Source organism: Micromys minutus (genome assembly GCF_963924665.1).
Source record: "Micromys minutus genome assembly, chromosome: 11".
NCBI lineage: Eukaryota > Metazoa > Chordata > Mammalia > Rodentia > Muridae > Micromys > Micromys minutus.
The window spans coordinates 26,182,262-26,202,968 of NC_137980.1; the positions used below are offsets into that span (position 1 = coordinate 26,182,262).

The 20,707-nt window shown below is 42.2% G+C and overlaps 1 protein-coding gene across 1 annotated transcript in view; it reads left to right on the top strand.

Moving 5' to 3' along the window:
* Positions 1–536: 536 nt before the first annotated feature.
* The window catches only part of LOC308427543 (ATP-binding cassette sub-family G member 3), a gene marked incomplete at its 5' end in the record, with an annotated part of 33,273 nt that continues 13,102 nt past the window's right edge, over positions 537–20,707 (top strand). Inside the window, 10 exons of the mRNA XM_080925690.1 lie at positions 537–739; positions 2,709–2,768; positions 3,362–3,476; positions 3,968–4,120; positions 5,027–5,163; positions 8,737–8,888; positions 9,676–9,777; positions 11,219–11,466; positions 14,692–14,774; positions 19,450–19,539. Of these exons, the coding sequence (XP_080781816.1) occupies positions 537–739; positions 2,709–2,768; positions 3,362–3,476; positions 3,968–4,120; positions 5,027–5,163; positions 8,737–8,888; positions 9,676–9,777; positions 11,219–11,466; positions 14,692–14,774; positions 19,450–19,539 (1,343 nt within the window). The remainder of the gene's footprint in view (positions 740–2,708; positions 2,769–3,361; positions 3,477–3,967; positions 4,121–5,026; positions 5,164–8,736; positions 8,889–9,675; positions 9,778–11,218; positions 11,467–14,691; positions 14,775–19,449; positions 19,540–20,707) is intronic.

Sequence of the window (20,707 nt, forward strand, 5' to 3'; positions counted from 1 at the left end):
TTTTTACCTCCCACAAGTTCACACATATGCCACCACATGCAAACCTCTCTCTCTGTCTCTCTCTGTCTCTCTCTTTCAATCTCTCTCTCTCTCTCTCTGTCTCTCTCTCTCTAACACACACACACACACACACACACACACACACACACACACACAGAGGGGGGGGAGGGAGAGGTGTTAATGGTGATCACTGGTCATGTGTTTTTGCCTCTGAACTCATACCATATCATAATACTCTTTTAAACTAAGTAAAGTCTGCCTTCTCTTCTGTCTCTTTCTTCATTCATTACAGATAACACTGATCCTCAGCTCAACATGTTCATTTGTTTCTTAGGAACATGGTCTAAAGAGCTCTATGTACTCTGTGAGGCCTGCTTCTCGTCTGTATCCTCAGACAATCACAGAAATATGTACCGTTCATCGGGAAGGATTCTACCTATGGCGGAAGAGTCTAAAACCATTGGTGAGGATTGTGTTTGTCTGAACCTTCAACTTGCTATTGTTTTTCCTTCCACAGTAACGTGGAACCTCTCCAGATGGCTTCCAACAACGAGCCCATTCTAATCCCAATGTTAGAAAGACATCGCTGTGACATTTCAGAAATAAACAGCAGTGACCCAAAGACATTGACTGAAGAGACTGTGTTAAGTTTTCACAACATCAGCTACCGAGAAACAGTGCGGACCGGCTTTCCACTTCATAGAAAGACACATGTGATAGAAAGACTATCGAACATCAAGTATGTCCGTGAGCTAAAGGCAACACTGTAATGAATGTTTTAAAATATTACAGACTTTCTCTTTAGAAATAAACTGTGTGTGTTTGCGTATGTGTGTGTGTATATATGTGTACCTGTGTGTATGTGTGTATATGTCTCTGTGTTTATGTATGTGTTTATGTATGTGTGTGGCATGCATGCACACGTGCACACACACAAACATGTGTGCAGATTTGTTGTTGTTATTACACACCTGGCACAAGGCTCTCAGAGGACATCATTGAGCTTAATCTTCACCTTTACCTTGTTGGTGACAGAGTCTCTGATGTGGATGGCAGGCTAGAGGCCTGCCAGCTTCTGGGGATTCTCCTGTCTCTGTCTCCTCTCTCCACAGAGTACTGGCTTTAGAGATGCCTGCTACTACACCCAACTTTATGTTAGTTCTGTGGGTTTAACTTCGGTGTTTACCCATCAAGTGCTTCACCCATGGATGCTGACTCACCATGTTCCACCTACAGATAGATTCAAGACCTATTTAATTTAATGGGGTGGAGATTAAAGAACAACACAATGGATTAATGACACAATAAGTTGGTTTTTTGGAAATACAAAGAAGTTTGACAAACCCTTAGACATATCAAACCTTTATCAATAAGGAACATGGCAAATAATTTTAATTCAATAAATTTAGGGCCAGAAAAGTAATACTGAAGACATATTGTTTGATAAGGGAATATTGAAATATAAATTCTAGAAATTTTAGAGTCTAAAAGAGTTGTGCACATTTCTATGCACACAGCCCTCCCAAAACTGAACCGAGAGTTTCCATTAGGCTGACTGGGTGAGTCACAGGTGATGAGATGGAAGCAATGGGGAAAGTCCCACCAGCAGGCAGTCAGGGCCTGGTGTGTCTGCTCAACGTTCATTAACAGATAAAAAGAATGAAAACAATGTGGAAAAGATGTTTCTGGAACATAGAGTGAACTGCTTGTAACATCCTAAGGAGAGCATGTTTACCAAGCCTTCCCCAGCTCAGTCTGTACACTCTGTTTCTCCCAAGCCCAACCCTCCGCTCTGTTCTTGGGCACTGGCCATTTCTGTTCCTTTACATACAACTTCCATCATTTCTTACCCAGAAGATCATGGGCAGGGCAAAGGGTCGACACATTATCTGAATATGAAATAACAAATGGGAAGGTAACTATGCTTCTATAAGCATATGCTTTTTTTCCGCCTGAATATTCACTATGCTGAATCATTCAAACAGTTTTCTGAGACTGGTTTGTGTTTGTGCTGTGTCTATATATCAATAAGAAATGCCTTTGCTCTGAGTAATCAGAATCTGTTTTGATTCTGATTCTAATTTATGTATCAGAGAAGAAACCCATCATTTTGTGGGAGGTGTACTTTTCTATTTTGATTCAGGTGTTTTTCTTGAGTGTTGATCCTGGCAGAGCTTTCCTGTCCTCTTTCTAGTCTTTGAATTTCTAATTAAGGTGTATGATTTTGGTTCTATTCCATTTTAATAGCAACAACAGAACTTCTGATAGCCTATGACTTGTTGGTTTCTCATGTAGAGATTTACTAAGTAGCAAGCCGGGTTATGAAGACAGTGATCATCACATATTAGCAGGGAGCTGTTACAGCCATGACTCATGAAGGCTGTGTGTTCAGTAGTCTTCATGAGAATTGGCTACATCCATCAAAGAACATTCATCATAGATACATTGTATTTCAAAAAAAAAAAAAGACATCTGGTTTAAATAATAAAAGGAATTTTGTGATAGCCGAGACATTTTCTGATGAGTTCTTACTAGCATTTGGCATCTTTCATAAATAATAAGTCTCTATTAATATTTTTCCAGTGTGTTTGTCCTTATTTTCTGTCTACTACTGCTTCCAACTTCAAGGGCCATTTTCAGTATAGACCCTAAGCTAATTTAGCTTCTTTGAAATAGAAAAATGAACCCGTATGATTTTGTGTTTACAGTGGAATCATGAAACCTGGCCTCAATGCTATTATGGGACCTCAAGATGGGAGCAGATCTTTGTGAGTATGACAGAAAACATACGTAAGCTCCTTGCAACCAATTTATGTGCTTGAAAACCAGCCACCTTTATGGGTGTTGTTTAAGTGTTGTTATTGCAGCTAGCCTGATTCTATGTGCTGTGGATGATGTGCAGGAGGGATGTGTTCTAATTTCCCACAAAGAACAGAAATTCTTTCTAGGTCCACTTTCCTAATAGGAAAGGATAAAGTGATTGGTACCTGGTGTTGAAATTTTTAAGCATTGAAGTGGGGAGACCATATTGAAATAGAAAGAAAGCAGACATAGTCTGAGAGCAATAAAGCATCAGTAGGCCTAAATCTCAAAATACAACAGCACATTACCTGGGTCAGTCTTAAGGTCAGATAGCAGGGAGGTGCAAATCATGTCTTACATTCATAAATCTGGGCTGAGTTACAGCACATAATGAAGAGAAAAGTGTGCTTGTGTGATTTCTATTAAACTGTTGACTTGTTCACAACATTATGTTTCTTATTTACTTAATATGCAGACTTTTAATTTTGAGTCACTAAAGGATGATATAGCTTTTATTGAAGGTTGAAAATAAACTACACAATATATTAACCATTTGTAGGTTATTAGATGTCTTAGCTGCAAGGAGAGATCCGGGTGGATTATCAGGAGATATTTTGATAAACGACAAACCTCGACCTGCTAATTTCAAATGTACATCGGGCTATGTACCACAAGTAAGTGTTGGTGGCTTGCAATTTTTGACCTCTTCTGCTTGGGTATGGGCATTTGCTCAGTTTATGGACTTGTGTCTTTCTAGTTAAGTATATTACACACTCATAGGCCCCATTTTTTCTATGCCAACACTTCATAGTGACTCTACCCTGAGTTCAACATCTGTGGCACAGTATTAGCAAGTGCAGCTGTGACTTAGTCTTAAGGACCACTGCTGTCCACTTTTGCCCTTCCTCCAGCTTTCTACACTCCTAGAAGATGCCTCTGCAAATAACTGCAGGCAGTAGTCACCAATATTCCTGTCCTCTGCTTTGAAGGCAAATGGGAGGAGGAAGAAAATGAGCAAAGTCGGGCCCTGAGCTTGGGATTAGTGAAATTGAAAGCTTACTTTAAGCAGAGCATTACACTGGGTGTGTTGTTTGTGTGGACTAGGTTACATTTGTTAGAGTCTTCGTGATAACTATATCTAATTAGAATTCCATTTGCCCTTAAGAATGATATGGTCTTGGGCACAGTGACCGTAAGAGACAATTTAGAGTTCTCAGCAGCTCTTCGTCTTCCCATGACTGTAACGAGAGATGAAAAAAGAAGGCGGGTTAATGAGGTGCTTGAACTTCTGCATCTGGATAAAGAACAAAATATCAAGGTAATGTGAGGAAAAACCTTGAAAATTCAGAGAGAGGGGAGGGAGAGGAAGAGCCGTGTGTGAATGACATGACCCCTCCACAAGCTGTTTTCCTGTAGTTGGTGTGGGCTGCTTTCTCCCTTAATGACTCAGTGACTGGCTACATGATGTTAAGGTGGAAATAAAACTGTGAAGCCATCTTCACAATGGTTGAGCCTGGGAATGGGAAAGGTGCTCCTCACAGGGTCATTTCAAGTCTTCCTTACATGAACCCCTCTAACCTCATGACTCATTTGAGAACTTGAGGAGTTCCATTTCTGTTCATCTTCCCTTCTACAGCTGTGGTTCTCATCCTTCTTAATGCCGTGACTCTTAAATCCAGTTCCTCATTCCCGGTAACTTATGGGCACAAGATTATTTTAATGCTACCTCATAACTGTAATGTTGCTGTGGTTGTGAATCCTAATGTAAATGTTTGATATGTGACCCCCTAATGGGGTCATGGCCCACAGGTTGAGAAGCCGTGATCCAAAGGACTGTTTTCTCTTGTTGCAAATGTATTTCTGGAACTGACCTATGTTGCAAGACTGAAGACTCTGGCTCTGTGCTTCACCCTACCTTAATTTTTCTTCGAGGATTCTACTTGGTCTCTAGCATCATCTTCTCATTTATTTAGTGCTTGTTATCTTTCATAGCCCCTCTTTTTGTGTTTTTATCTCATCCTGAGATGCTCCAGTAAAAAATATCTTTAGCAAGTATGTGATAAAATACTACCAACTCAGAAGTCCAAAGGCTGGTGTTAGCAGGTGCCCATATTTTGGCTCTTTAGGATAATGACTTAACACAATCTTTTATTGCTGGAAAAAACTAATTCACAAATGACAGTGACTTTGTTCTTGTTGATGATGATAGTCATTTGTGCTTTAGCCTAGATCCAAGGAACTCAGGAAAAGGACCAGTATAGCAATGGAGCTGGTCGCTGAGCATCCCATTTTGTTCTTGGATGATCCCACCACTGGCTTAGACTTGAGAACTACGGCTGACGTCATTTTAGTCCTGAGAAGGTACGTGCTAAAGGAGCATTAAGGTTTTATTTACTCAATGCCTAGTTGCTTGTGTGCGTTTTCGGTGCAGGAGATTCAGAAGTAGGCAACAGAATTCTTGTTTATTAGAGGGAAACTCAAAGGAACAGCGAAGAGACATCAACAACACAGAGAAGAGCACAAGACAGGTGGCTGTGGGGAATGTGGAACACTGCTTTAAATACTATGTCCCTAAACCCTCAAGTATGTGACAAGTGAGCTGGGGCTGAGTGGAGAGATCTGAACAGAGCGACAGCTGCAGAAGAAATGGGTTTTCTCGGAGGTAAAGCACCTTTAATGTGTCTGGAACATCCAAGGGACAGGGTAGACTAGAACCCATCTATTGGTGAATCTCCTGCCTCCTCCGCTTTGTTTTCCTAGCCTTCCTCCCCTCCCTGCCCCCCGCCCACCTTTCCTTCTCATCCAATGATAGGCTCGACCCACTTTGTTGTGTAATGACATCATCCCACACTGGAAGACAGATCTGAAGGTATCCACAGGCTGGGTCTGCTGAGCATGTCTCACTGAGTTGTTGACCGTGCATTCTCCTTCTCTGTGTGTCTGTGCCCTGATTTGTCATCTCTTAAATGGATGCCAGTTACATTAGGACATCCTGGTAATCTCATTTAAGTGTGATCTCTTTAGTGAGTCTGTCTCCCATTATAGCTGCATTCTAAGTGCTTAGATGAAAGGACTTCCACAAAGGAGTCTTTGGAATTCAGCCCTGCACACTCACAATTGAAGTGGGAAGGGTGTAAGTTGTGTTAGATGTAGCTTGCCTAGATCATCCGGACCACTGTTAGCAGTAAGGTTTTTTTCATGGTAGGGGAGGTGGGAAGGTTTTTGAGCTTAAGAGCAGAGCAATGCAGTCATGGAGAAGGGTACACAGTTGTACTATGGGGTTGACCAGATGCCCCCAGGAGGCTGAGATGTGGGTTTCTTAGATAGGAAATGCTGGGTTCTGTGTGTGTTTCCAAGGCAGTATAAATCAGGCCATCTCAGGGATTCGTCCTGGATGTAATGTTGGAGGGAGTAGTATCTAAGTTCTGGTTTTTGAACCCAGGGAAGAATGAAGTAAAAGAAGTGGCATTTCCTTCCTTCAAGAAGAAAGCCTGTGGATGAAGAATTTGTAGGAAATATTGTCTTAGCGTTAGGTTTTGTCCATGTTAAAAATCAATAAGAGTTTCAAACTTACTGGATAACCTCAGGATCCATACAAGGACCATCCACTCTGCCTGTTCCCATTTACTGCTCTCTCTGTCTTTCCTTCCATCTCCCTGTTCTGGCATTGTGATCCATCACCCTAACACCCATTCTGTAACTCCAAGAAGCAAGAGCACTCTCCATTGTGCTGCCCCAGTGAGGAAGTCACCAACACCTCCCTCTGTCCATTTCTCATGCCATTGGTACTCTTAGTTCATTGTGTGGGAACAGCCGAAGTGTGGTTTATCCCAGTGTCCTGGGAGCAGACTCAGGCCCTGATGTGCTGTGTCCTCCTAGGTCTCCATCACTCCTGGAACTGCACCCTACACAAAGAATTTTCTTTATTTTTTTACACTTATGTAGTTGTAGGCAGGTGTGTCTGTGTGTGTACAGATATGTACGTGTATCTGTCTGTCTGTATGTGTTTGGCATGCATCGTGAAGTTGGAGGCCAACTCAATGGACTTGGTTTCCTCCTTCTACCAAGTGGGTTCTGGGAACGGAACTTGGGTCTTCACTCTTGTCAGCAAGTGACTTAGCCATTTAGTCACCTGGCTTTCCTATATGAATCTTTCTCATCTAATCATGCCAGAATTACAGTTTTTCCTTTTGTGATTTATCTAGTTTGTCAGGGAAAACACTCACCTATTATACCTTTATTCTGCGCCTTGTCTGGTCTCCATCAACCAACTTTCGTGTGAACTTGTAACTTCCCTCTTGTTTTAATTACTTCACAGGCTGACATGGCTTTCGGTGTGGAACGGGCTCTCTTTTTACTTCCCATTTTGTACCATGGGCTGTACTATGTTATTCTTCATTTTTCTAAGTTGTAAATAATTTTCCGGGCTAGTGGAAGCTTCTTTGTTGTGATGATTTTTATGCCTTTGATAATTCGTTGAGAATCTCATACAATATATTTCAGCCCTATTCTTTTCTTCAACTAGGATTCACATTTTAAGTTTTCAAAAAACAATTAAGTTCTTTGACTGGGATGGAGAAATGCTGCTCTTTCAAAGGACTCAGGTTAAACTCCCAGCATGCATATGATAGCTCACAACCATCTTTCTTTTAGACCCAGAGCATCTTTCTCATTTCCACATGAACCAGGGACACATGTGCTCACAGGCATTCAGGCAAAGCACTAATACACATAAGGCAGAAAAAAAATCACCTTTCTTTGGACTGTGAGATGGACAGGATTCCTAGTTGCACTATGAGAGGAGATGTTGCTGCTGCTAAGGCTGGTCCTGGTCCTTGCTTTGAGGAAGGCTCTGGTCACATCTGCTCTCTCAGCCACCACCTGCCTCATGTTTCAGCCTATGAAAATAGGGAGGCCTTCTTCCTTTGGATGCATTTCCATCTGAGCATTGCGTATAAAATGCTTTTCTTGGCGTTTTCTGTTTTTGTTGTTTTACTACATGGCTCAGGCTGAACTCACTTTTGTGCTTCTACCTTTGGAATGCTGGAATTTAAGATGTGCACTGCCACCAGCAGTTCCCTATCCCTCCTTTCCTACCCTGCCCCTCTCTCCGTATTTTTTAATTGGAGTCTTATGTAGTCTAAGTGGGTTTTAGACTTCCAAGATCATCCTGTTGACTGGATTATACAGACATGCCACCATACCCAGTTTTTATGAAAACATTTTAATAGTGGTTTTGGACATTACTTTAGTTACTGGTTCTGCTACCAGAAGATATGACTCCCTAAAAGTGTACTTTTCAGCTCATATTTCCCTGTCATGGAATTAAACTAGTGATGAAATCTCAGGTTTGCCCCTCGCTAACTAATCCCTTCACCTGTGGCTTGGCATTTTAATGCTTATACTTAGAAAGAGGAGAATATCTTAAAATTCCCTTATGCCAATATTATTAAAGTGGAAAAGAAGTTATCAATGAAGCATTTAGCAGGAAGATCATGTGGTTGAAAATGTGAATCACATTATTAGAACAAACAAAACCAATTCTGGAAGAGGCAGAAACTGTCAGTAATCAAAGGGAATTGTGCAATATAATCAAAGGTTTAATACCTGCTCTGTCATTGGTTCTCAATCTTGGGTGAACCTTCAGATCAGTTACCATGCCTATTAGTGGTTCAATTTATCCTGAGATCTACACTGCTCAGGGATATACATTGTAAATAAAACTTTGGTGGACTGAGGACAACTGGTGTTTCATACATTAACAAAATCTAGACTTTTAAATAGGAGCATCAGGTATATAAAACAAATGAGATGTGGCGTTTATTAGAAAAATTCCACCTGAAATCAAGTGTAACTTCAGGAATGAAATATTCTGTCGAGAATTTTGAAGTTCTGGTGTCCAGTGACTTAGCTTGCCTCCCTCTCTGGATCTAGGATGTCGAAGAAGGGACGAACAATCATCTTCTCCATCAACCAGCCTCAGTACTCTATCTTCAGATATTTTGATAGCCTCACCTTAGTGGCTTCAGGAAAACTCATGTTTCACGGACCTGCACAGGATGCTTTGGAGTACTTCAGAGCTGCAGGTATGGTTGCCTATTGCTAGGAGAGCTCCTCCATTCACAGGATCTGCAAAGAGAACCGGGATATCAGGGATGCTGTTTGACTCTTGTGAGGACTCACTGTGTGTTGGTTTCTTCGTTTCAAATGCCAGTGGTTAATTTGGTGACAGGATTTTTGTTAGTGTAAAAGTACTGGCTTGATATTCAGGTCTCTTCTTTGGCCTTGGGGCCCATTAGCCATCATTTGAATAGCTTAGGAAAGGCCCAGTGTCATAGTGTTCTTGCTCAGGTAGCAGGTGGTGGTTCTCAATTTTCCCCTAGTGTGTCATCTGACTCATTAAGATACTGCTGAGTTGTTACTTAACTTAGTGGTAACTGTGTATTTTGGGTTCTGGCCTTGCGTGCGGGCTATAGAGACTTAAGTCTGACTTCATATTTTTGGACTGCCTTTTTTTTTTTTCACAGTGAGATTGCATGGTAAGATTTTTTTTCCCCAAAGGTTCATGCATTTAGCTTTATTATTTAGAAGTACGGATGCAACATGGAGACTTCTCTGACTCCAAGAGTATATAGGCTTAGCTATTTACCTTCCAGCACTCTTCATCTGTTATTAACCAACCATTGTCAACACATATATGCATATCATACACATAAACATACATTCTCTATATATTAGACAGGAAAGAGTGATGAATGTCATATGAATGTGTGTGTGTGTGTGTGTGTGTATACATATATATACACACTTCCCCTTCCCCACTCTCTGAGATAATGTTTTCAGGTTTGTGTTCTTGGGCTGCATTCTTTGTAGGTTACAATTATGAGTCCCACAACAACCCTGCAGACTTCTTCCTGGATGTTATTAATGGAGGTTTCTCTGATATATTAGACACAGAGGAAGATGGCCATGAAGGTATGTGAGCTTTCTAGAGTCACACTTTTTTGCTTAACTAAATGTATTAAAACACAACAATGTGGTTCATTTGACTGTAGTTTTTTTTTTTAATTAATTAGGTGTCCCAAAGTTAGATAATAGACTTTGCTGTTAGTTGGTGCTGGATGATTTTTATTTAACTTATTAAAAAAGAACATTTGTAAGATATTGTCAGTAGTAATGGAAATTTCTGTTAGAAATTAAATGCACTCATTGCTTGGCATATTATTCTTATATTGTTTTGGATAAGGCTTGCATAGGTAGCCAGGCTGGCCTTTTATCTGTGCTCTTTCTACCTCACCTCCCAAGTTCAGGCATTACAGGGTATGCTAGCCTGTCACAGAAAGTCACCTGAGACAAAGAAACCTCAGTTAAGAAAATGCCCCCACGAGCTTGGACTATAAACAAGTCTGTAGTGTATTTTCTTAATTAGTGATTGATGTGGGGGAGGGCCTGACCCTTTGAATTGGCCCTGGTGGCACTGGAGTAGGTAGTCCAGCCCTAGGGCAAGAGAGTAGGCAACCTGGCCCTGCCCTTCACCTGCACACATCTGGCCAGTGTTAAGAAAGCACAGGTGTGCCTGCCCTGAGGGAGTGAGAACAGGGGAGCTGGTCTTGCCTCCTCTGGCAGCAACACTCTAGCGAGTGGGCCCTGTACCTCACCTGGCCACCACAGTAGAGCTGACTCTGGTGGTACGGGAGCTGGGAGAACTGTCCCTGTCCCTTTCTGGCTGCAGCACTGGGTGAGCTAGCTGGAGGAGTGCTAGAGAGGTCACCCTAGTGATGAAGACACTGGAGAGATGGTGGGCTGAGCAGCTCAGTTACCACTGAGGCCCAGGCCCAGGGCTTTGAGAGAGCCATCTATTCCATCTTTGATCTGCTGGAGCTTGTGAATGGTAGATCCAAAGCTACAGGATGTCGAAGACACAGGGCAACAGAAGGATATCTGAGAGAAGTCCCCATGTAGTTCATTTTACATGTAGTAAAGTTGACTACCAGGAATAACCATCACAGTTAGGAATGCTCTTCTATTATGTAAAGGAATTACGCAGGAGCAATTGTTTTATTTACTCTTAATTTTTTTTTTTTTTTTTGTGGGCTGAGGATGTAGGTCCTCCAGGAGAATGCTTACCTAGCAAGCACAAAGCCTTGAATTTGGTTCCTCGGCCTATATAACTGGGTGTGAAGAAGATTCGTGCTGATAATCACAGCCCTTGAGACATAGATTCAGGTGGACCAAGAGAAGTTAGAGGTCACCTTTGGCTACATAGTGACTTTGAGGAAAGTCTAGGTTACATAAGACTGTCTCAAAGAAAAATCAATACAAAACACATGTGAAAAAATACAGTTAGGAACTCAACAGAAAAATCAGTTAAATTACTTCCTGCTGTTTCTTGTCTTTATCCACTTTCATCCCAAAGCTGACAAGTACAAAGAGTTTTTTGAGAGACAGTCTCAAGTCACAGAAAAACTGGCCAATATGTATGCCCAATCCGCCTTACACACTGACACAAAAACCAAACTGGATCAACTCTTGGGAGAACAGAAGATGGAGAGGGTGTCAGCCGTGAAGACCACATGTGCCACCCCTTTCTGGCATCAGCTCGGATGGATTATCTGCCGGTCATCCAAAAATATCAGGGGTTTTTCATGGGTCACTGTGATTCAGGTAATCTGATGAATTATTTTAAATGTTCTGTGAAAAACTCAAGTGGGAACAATTTGTGTCCGTGTCAGTGACTTCCGGGTCACACTTGCCTTTTGCTAACTCTCCTTGTGTGTGTGGTCTCTCTGTACTTGGCATGTAGAAATGTGATCAACTTCCTACTTATGGAAAAAGCTTTTAGTGGTGGTTTTTTTCCCCATTATTGGTGGTTGTTTCTTAGAGAAACTGTAATGACTGATCCAAGTAGGAAATTTAATTCAATGGTTGCATAAAGTAACGAGAGGCATAAGTGGGCGTGCCTCTTAGCTGCATTCTTTAAGTCACTAGCACATCCTCAAGGTCAGGTACAGGTATGAGTGAAGTGTGCACACAGGGTTTTTCCCGATGCAGCATTCCTTGTGGGTAGATGGGTGGTGACTGCACAAATAGAGTCTGTGACACGTCACATGGAAGAGTGGACTTTGGAGAAAGTTTAAGTGGAGAAGGTGTGAAGACGACTGTAGGAAGGGAGGAAAAGCAGGGTGATCTGCTGACGTCAGGCTTTGAGGAAACAATGGCATCCAACACCACTGAGGGGAGCCTGTGTATCTCCTGTCTGGGTTATGGTTCCTGTTGTAGCACGCTGTTTCTTTAGAGGCTGGTGTTTGGAAGCAGTAGCTATCCAAAGAGAACAGTTCATACAGAGTGCACCCAGACTTAGCCAGGCCCCTCCCTGTTTGCTAACTGGAAACTGGCTGGAGAGTATTATTCTCTACTTTTCTTTAAACTGTCTCTCTAACAATGGCCATCCTGCCTTAATGCTTCTGTTATTTTAACACGAATGTCATGGAAATGTAGTTCTGCCAGCTTACTTGGGCCAAAACATATTCATTTTTTTGTTTGATGATGACGACAATGATGATGGTGGTTCTGTGGTGTTATCTGTTGACTTCAGGGTCTTTGCCATCAGAGGGTAAGCCCTCTGCTGTGTGTCTAGATCCCCATTCCTGTGCAATTGCTATACTCAGCTTACCTGGTTGTATTGTGGGTTGTTACTTTCTTATCAGACATGTAATTTCTGTTGAATACAGAAAGATGGCTGTGATGAAGGCATGCCTAGTTCCTAACACATGCACAGCCATTTTCATATTTCAGTGCTGCTGCCTCCTCTGTGTGTATGTGAGAATCGTTATCATTTGCTTCAAACACATTGGTCTTTTAAAAAAAGATTTATTTATTTACTATATTTAAGCACACTGTAGCTGTCTTCAGACACACCAGAAGAGGGCATCAGATCTCATTACAGATGGTTGTGAGCCACCATGTGGTTGCTGGGATTTGAACTCAGGACATTTGAAGAACATTCAGTGCCCTTAACCCCTTAACTCCAGTCCCCACATTGGTCTTTATACTTGGACTTCTATGTCATAAAAGGGGCATTTTTATGTCATATCTTGTTGGGAAAAAAGGATCTGATACGATTTGAAAACAAGTGAGTAGTTACATTCCTCAAATTGTGTCATTCCTTGTTGAACAATGAGGCAATGGCATGATGTAAGAATTGTGTGTGTGTGTGTGTGTGTGTGTGTGTGTGTGTGTATGTGTATGTGTAAATGTGAGTGTGTATGTGATTGTGAAAGTGTTGTGTGTATATGTATGTTTCAGTGAGTGTGTGTATGTGTGTGTGTGTGAGAGAGAAAGTGTGTGTGGAATGTGAGTGTATGTGTGTTTGTGAGTGTGAGTGTCTGAGTGTGTTTGGGAATGTATGTATGAAAGTGTGTGTGTATGTGTATGTGTGAGTGTGTGTGAGAGAAAGTGTGAGTGTATGTGAATGTGTGTGTTTGTGAGTATGAAAGTGTGTGGGTGTATATGCATGTGTGAGTGTGTGGAGTGTGAGTCTGTGTGAGTGTGTTTGTGAATGTATGTGAGTATGAAACTTTGTGTGCATGTGTGAGTGAGTGTATGTTTATGTGAGTGTGAAAGTGTGTGAGTGTATCTGTGTATGTGAGAGAGAAAGTCTGAGTGTATGTGAGTGTGTGAGTGTGTTTGTTCACACCTGTTATCAAAGGTAGGAATGGAAGACTATTTGTAAATATGTATTTACTCTTTTTATGTATGGGGGTTTTGTCTGCATGTATAATTGTGCATCATTTGAATGTCAATGGAGGTTAGAAGTAGGCATCAGATCTTGTGGAACTTGAGTATCAGGTGGTTGTGCTGGGAAATTAAAGAAATTTAAGGTGCTGGGAACTGACCCCCAGTCCTCTGCAAGAGCAGCAGATGTTCTTAAGTGCTGAGCTATATCTCTAAGCTCTGGGATTTGGGATTTTAATTTAAGTTAACCATGTTTTTAAAAAGTAACCAGATGAATAATAGAATCTCTCAAATGAGTGGCAGCTCATGTCACCTTCATCCTCAGCTAAGTGAAGCCTGCTTTAAAGCAACCTCCTAGTGAGCAGTCTTCACAGAGTTGACTGGGAGCTGGGGGTCTGGAGGAGTTGGGTGAGACTTGTTGATCACAGGCCCCAGTGTTGAGGTGATGAAGTAGCACTGACAGAGATGATGGATAATGGGAGCACAGGGTGTTGCGGAGCTAGCCATGGATGATGGACAATGGGAGCACGGGGTGTTGCGGAGCTAGCCATGGATGATAGACGACGGGAGCACGGGGTGTTGCGGAGCTAGCCATGGATGATGGACGACGGGAGCACGGGGTGTTGCGGAGCTAGCCATGGATGATGGACAATGGGAGCACAGGGTGTTGCGGAGCTAGCCATGGATGATGGACAATGGGAGCACGGGGTGTTGCGGAGCTAGCCGTGTGAGTCCATTCTGGCCGCAGCAACACTCTGTTGCAGAAGCTCAGACTTCCCAGAGGCTGCACAGTTGAGGACAAGCTCACCTTTCAGCACACAGATCCACTGTTAGAAACTGTGTCGTGGTGGTCTTTACTTTTATTATTTGACCCTCACTAGCCATTCCTCCTGGGGGTACAGGGAGAAACCAGAGCTTTTTCAGGGTCTGTACTGTTAGGGCTTCAGATTGCAGGGCCTCAGTTTTCAATTTAACATGCTATCAGTCTATAAACATGTGTGGTTTATATTCTCACAGGATTCTGGTCAACATATGGTGTTCATCTCTGTGTGGAGATATGATTAGGAAAGCACATATCTTAAAGTAATGGACAATATGTCAAGCACTTTCAATTCCTTATGGAAATTTCCCTTTCCTCCCATTTTCTCTTCATAGGCTGCCATCACAGTCATATTGGCCGCAGCGGTAGGCACTGCTTTCCGTGTCCTAAAGAATGATTGTATTGAAGTCCAGACGAGGTAAGCAGACCTGGGTTCCAATTTTGAGATATTTTGTTCAAGCTTGTATAAATCCATTGAGACTTGGCGTCTGTGACGAGTAAGCGTTTATTGTGTGGTTGAGTGTATTGTATGCTGAACTCTGAGAAGAGCTCACTTTTTACGAGTTCACCAGTAGACAGAATGATACCATACGTATGGCACAGTTCACATTTTTAAATCCTTATCTTATATATTACATCCCTACGATATTTCACCTTTCTTTCCCTTCCCCAGTTTCTCTCTATAGCTCCTCTCTCTCCCAGATGCCCTCCTCCATCTCTTCTCCAAAACAAAGAGCAGGCCTCCCAGTGACACCGACCAAACATGGAATAAAAAGCTTCAAGAAGACTAGAAATATACCCTCATCCCAGGGCTGGATAAGGCAACCCCAAAGGAGGACATGGTCTTGGTGTATGTGACTCTAACCACAATCTAAATGTAGGGGCAGTTTGTCACTTTCCTAGTCGGAGTCCCATAGTTCTGGTAGAAGACCCTGTCCCCTTGTACAAATCACTCCCAATTTCTGGCAACCATCACTCTACGCTCTTTAAATCTGACTAATATGTGACCCTAAATTAGTCATAAAGTATTTGTGGTTTGTTGTTGGTTTGACTAGGTTCTTGTTTGTTCTGACTGACTTGATTCCATTAGTGTAATGTCTTTAGGGCTCATCAAAAAGGCGTGTATGGGGATTTCTTGGGCTCTATAAGGCAGAATAATTGTCCGTTGTGTGCACATGCTGTTTTTTCTTATTCATCTGAGCCTGGAAATGTGGTTTTATTTCACCTCTGGCTACTATGACCAATGCTGCAGAGTGTGTGACACATGTTTGCCCCAGAATGTTGTCCTTGAGACAGAGATCTAGAGTTGACATATCATAAGGCCACTGTGTTATCTGAGGCACTGCTATCCCCACTGTACTATTTTATATTCTTACCAGCAGAACACAAGGGCTAAGTATGTTCAGATTCTCATCCAAACATATTCTTTCTTGCTTTGAACAAGGTATCTTAGAAGAAAATAAACCAGTATCCATTGGGTGCTTTATGAATCCTTTGTAGAACCCATTTTCCTATTTTAAATTAAAATATTTTCTTTTCATACCAAATTATTTATTTATTAGTTAGTGTGTGTGTCCGTGTGAGAATGTATGGCCTACAGCCTGCATTTGGAGGACAGAGGACAACATACAAGGGCTGATCCCCCACCACACGGGCGTCAGGGATTGCTTGCAGGGATAGTCATCTTACCTGCCAAACCATCTCACTGGCCTTGGATTCTGCCTTGCTGTTGAGTTATAGCTATTTTTGTTTCTGAGATATGAACCTCCACCAGATGTATGATGCACACACATTTTCTTCACTTCCGAGTGTTGACTTTTTATTCTGTTGATAATGTCCTTGGTGCATCAATGGCTTTAGCTTACCTAATTATTCTGCATTTGTTGCTTCCAGATCAATTTTTCTGAATATATTTGGTTTGTTGGAAAGTGAGCTTTGGGTAACAGGATGTGAGTCAGTTATTCTGACTCCTCATATAGATGTCACTTTTGTGGCTGTTGTCTATTTTGAGTTATAATGTGGCCTTAAAGATATTCATTCATGTTAAACTATAGCATATTCCAAATATAGTTTCTCAGCAACATCACCATTATCAAAATTCTCACTGAAATGGATATATGGCAAATGCTTTGCTCAACACTGTGCTCCCTGCTACATGTCTGCAGATCAGGTACCTAACAATGGCCAGAGAGGAGGCTTGACAACTAAAGAAATGTCAGGATGCTTCTCGTGTGCATGAGTGTGTGTGCATGTGTGTGTATGATGGAAAATATGTGTGTGTGAGCATGTGTATGTGAGGTGTGCAACAGTGTGTGTTTATGTATGTGTGAGGATGTGTGTGTGTATGAGAATGTGTATAAATGTGTGAGACAGACTGTGTGTGTTAGTGTGCATGAGCGTGTGTTTAGGTGTAAGTGTGCAGTGTTGTATGTTTTATATAGACTTTTGTGTGGGCTTCATTCGTGTTTCCACATGGGTATGTACATGTACATGTGGGTCAACATACATGTGTCTTCATGTGGAGGCCGGGGGTTGAGGCTAGGTTTTCCTTGCTGACTCTCCACTGTCTATTTCAAGACAGGTTTCTCACCAGCCCGGAGCTCATTGATTGGTGGGGCTGACTGAGCAGTGAGTTCTAAGATTCACCTTTGTATCCTTCATCTGTGTAGTACAGGTGTGAAGTATGTGTTTGGCTTTCACATGGGTTCTAGCTCTGAACTCAGGTCCTCAGGGTTGCATGGCAGACACGTTGCTGAACAGGCCACCTGCCCAGCCCCACAAATCTGTTTGAGGTGTGGGGAAAAAAAATCAATTAGTTTTGAAAGAAAGGGGAATAAAATCAGCTCTTCAGTGAGTTTCCTCCTATGTAGACTGGCCATACATCTGCACAGAGACATTGTTACAGCTGTTTCCAGACATCTTCTCTGAAGTCTGAACACTTTCCAATCCTTCTAGAATTTGGCTTGTGCCTGTGTAGAGTTTAGGTCACAGGATAGAAGGTGCAGACACTGTCACAGAAATCTTTCAGAAACAAACCTTGAAAAACCTGAAGTGGGAATGTTCTTGGAAAATGCACATAAGGAAGAACTTTACTATCTGTCTTTAAATAGGCTTTTAGAACTTAGGAAATACTCTTAATTTTTATTTCTCACTTCCTCTCTTATGGTGTTTTAGAAGAAGTTGGATCTGTGTGAAAATGGCCTTTGTGTGTGACTTATTTCATGCTTCCTGAGTGGTGTTTGGTTCTTTTGGCTGGTGGGCTTATTGTTTGTCTACTTGGCACAAGCTAGAGTCATGTGGGGGAAATGAACCACAGCTGAGAAAATGCCTTTATTAGATTGGCTGTAGGCAAGTCTGTGGGGCATTTTCTTGATTGGTGATTGATTTGGTTGAAGTCAGCCCAGTGGGAGCAGTGCTACCCCTGCGCAGGTGGTTCTGAATTGTATGAGAAAGCAGGTTGAGCAAACCACGAGGAGCAAGGCAATAGGAGCATTCCTCCATAGCCTCAGCTTCCATTCCTGCCTCCAGGTTTCTGCGTTGAATTCCTGCTCTGACTTCCCTGAGGGGGTGACTTGGGATATGTAAGGCAAATAAACCCGGTTTTCCCAAGGTTGCTTTTGGTTAAAATGTTCACCTCAGCAACAGAAAACTAAGCAGGACAGTTAGAAACAGTTCCTCAGCATCGTCTATTAAATGATTTTCAGGGTCAGTATTACTATTTAAACCATCACTAGTGTTCAGGGGGCCAGAAGTTACTTCTCATGTTTGCATCCATTGTTGCCTTTGACTTTGTTCAACTGGTATTAACTGGGAACTGGATTTGAATTTTGTGTCATATGAACTCCTTTGGTTAAACAGCCATATAGAGTAGAGATAGCAACAAAATAGGAAGGAACTGGCATTAAAAGAAATAATTAGACAGAAGCACAGCCCAGGGATGGCCCCACCAAAATGAGCAGAGCTCTTTTATATCAGTCACTGATTAGGAAAATGCTTTACAGGCTTGTGTACAGCTGGATCTTTTGGAAGCATTTTTTCAGTTGAAGTTCTCTCCTCAGATAATTCTAGCTTGTGTGGAACTGATATAAAACTAGCTGGTACAGCATCCCCTGCAACTCTAATGACAGACTGTTGTGATCCACCACTAAACCTGGGTGCTAACAACTAAACCTGGGTCTTTTGCAAGCACTCTTTGCTGTGAAGTCCTCCCTCCGGGCCTGCTGCTGTCTGTCTGTCTGTCTGTCTGTCTACCTATGGATCTAACATATCTATCATCTATCTGTCATCTATTGATATCAATAATTTATTATCTATCCATCTGTCTGTCTATCTATCTATCTACCTACCTGTTGCAGTAAATATTAAAAAGTGGAAACCTTTTATCTCACACTAGTGCTAGCACCAGGGCTCTTTCTGTACCTCTAGGTTCCCACTGGTTACTGGTTCTTGTGCAGGGCTATCTGGCACTTCTGGGAACTCTAACTTGGCATTCCATGCTGCCTCTATGAACTCTGTCGAAGTTCATCCTACCGCCCCTGCTGCTTCTCTTCTGTGGGGGGATATGACTACCCTGGCATGTTGTTTTCATTCACTTCCCTTTGGCATGTTCTTGCCAAGCCTTAGACACACACATCCCAACTCTCTGGTGGGGTTTAGGCATTTTGCCACTACACCCTTTGAACTCAGTTAAATGGTCACATCAAAGAACACACCAAACTACTCTGACCCAATAGGTATAATTTGATAACCTTTGTAAGTCAGATGATCTTGTACATTTTCATCCCTTATAAAACATTCGTTACACCCTTATTTATGAAGAGATGCAAAGAGAGAAACAAACATCTGCCTCCATCTTTGTTCATCCTGGAATCTCCTCTCTATCCTCCTCTTCAGTTTTCCTAGCCTTTTTCCCACCTATCTCTCCACTGTCTAATCATGTATCACCTTAACATCAACCCACACCTACCTACCTATCTGTCTATCTAAAAGAAATTTCTGCAGTGTCATTTAATCTACAGAGCAAGCTATGTTGGTAGGAAACTGATATAATGTTGGATTTCCTGTTTTACGTTTTCTCCATTCTCTCCCAACAGAGCCGGCCTGCTTTATGGGCTCACAGTCTTCCAGTGCATCACAAGTGTGTCTGCAGGGGAGCTCTTTGTGATTGACAAGAATCGCTTTCTGTAAGTAGACCCTGCTGTACCATGCATCAGCAGCTGGTGATCTAAACTATTACATTTATAGCTGTACTTAGACCTTTATTTCACAAGTTACCAGTATTTTTCTTTACTTGTTTTGGAGGACAAAATGTTAACAAATTATGAAACTTGTGTTTACCACAGGGTACCATGTGTTTTGAAGTATGTCTAGAGGTTAATAATATTAACTGAGGAAGTGGGTGGGAATTCAAGAGCAGAGGTACTTGCATCTCAGTTGGGATGTGGTCACCAGGTCTTAGTGCTGTAGACAAAGCAGCAGTAGGGGAATGAAAATCATTTGTGAACCCCTAAAATGATGTCAGGACTCTGATAGAGCTCAAGGGTAGTGGGTTTAGCAGCTAATTGAAGTCATGGATGTAAACCTGCACAAGAATGTGGCGTGCAGCCCCCTTGGATGAAGGGCAGGAAAGAGGCCGAGAGATGCTTTATAATGAACAGCTGTCTGATCTCTTGTGTTTTCCAAACATGGAAGAAGACTTTCCTGGTGGCCTATTCTTAGGATTCGAATCTGACTACAAGTGCATGCCAAGGAAAGAATTATCAGAGAGGAGACAAGGGCATAGCTCAACTGGCAGAATGGTTGCTTAGCATCCGTGAGACCCTGGGGTAGATTTACAGTACCACATAAACCTCAGCGGGGGAATATTCCTGTAATGCCAGCACTTGGTGGTGGGGCAGGAGGATGGTCATTTTAGCTTCATTCGGAGTTTGAGGCCAGCCTGCAGTAGTGGTCTTTTCTCAAAAATCAAACCAGAGATGTAATGAAGACACTGGCAGTGGAAGATCTTGAAGTTTGAAATGTCTTAGGGATGGATTCCAGGAAAGGAAGGACTAGGTGTGGTATTTGGTAAGGATTCTTCTTTATAAACTGAGATTATTGAAGAAGAAGTTTTTCCTAAATTGAGAGATGCAGAAGAGAATGATGTAGTGGCTGCAAGGTGACTTCAGAGGGCCAGTGTCACCTTCTCCATGACTACTCTCTGAAGTGAGGTACTGAGAGACAAGGTACATCATGGAGCCAGTCTCAGAGGAGCAGAGTCTCTGAGGAGAGCTGGGGCATTGGACTGTTTCCCTGCAGGGGCTGTCCTGTGGCCTAGTGGACCACACAGGAGTTCTCTGATGGGAGTCACAG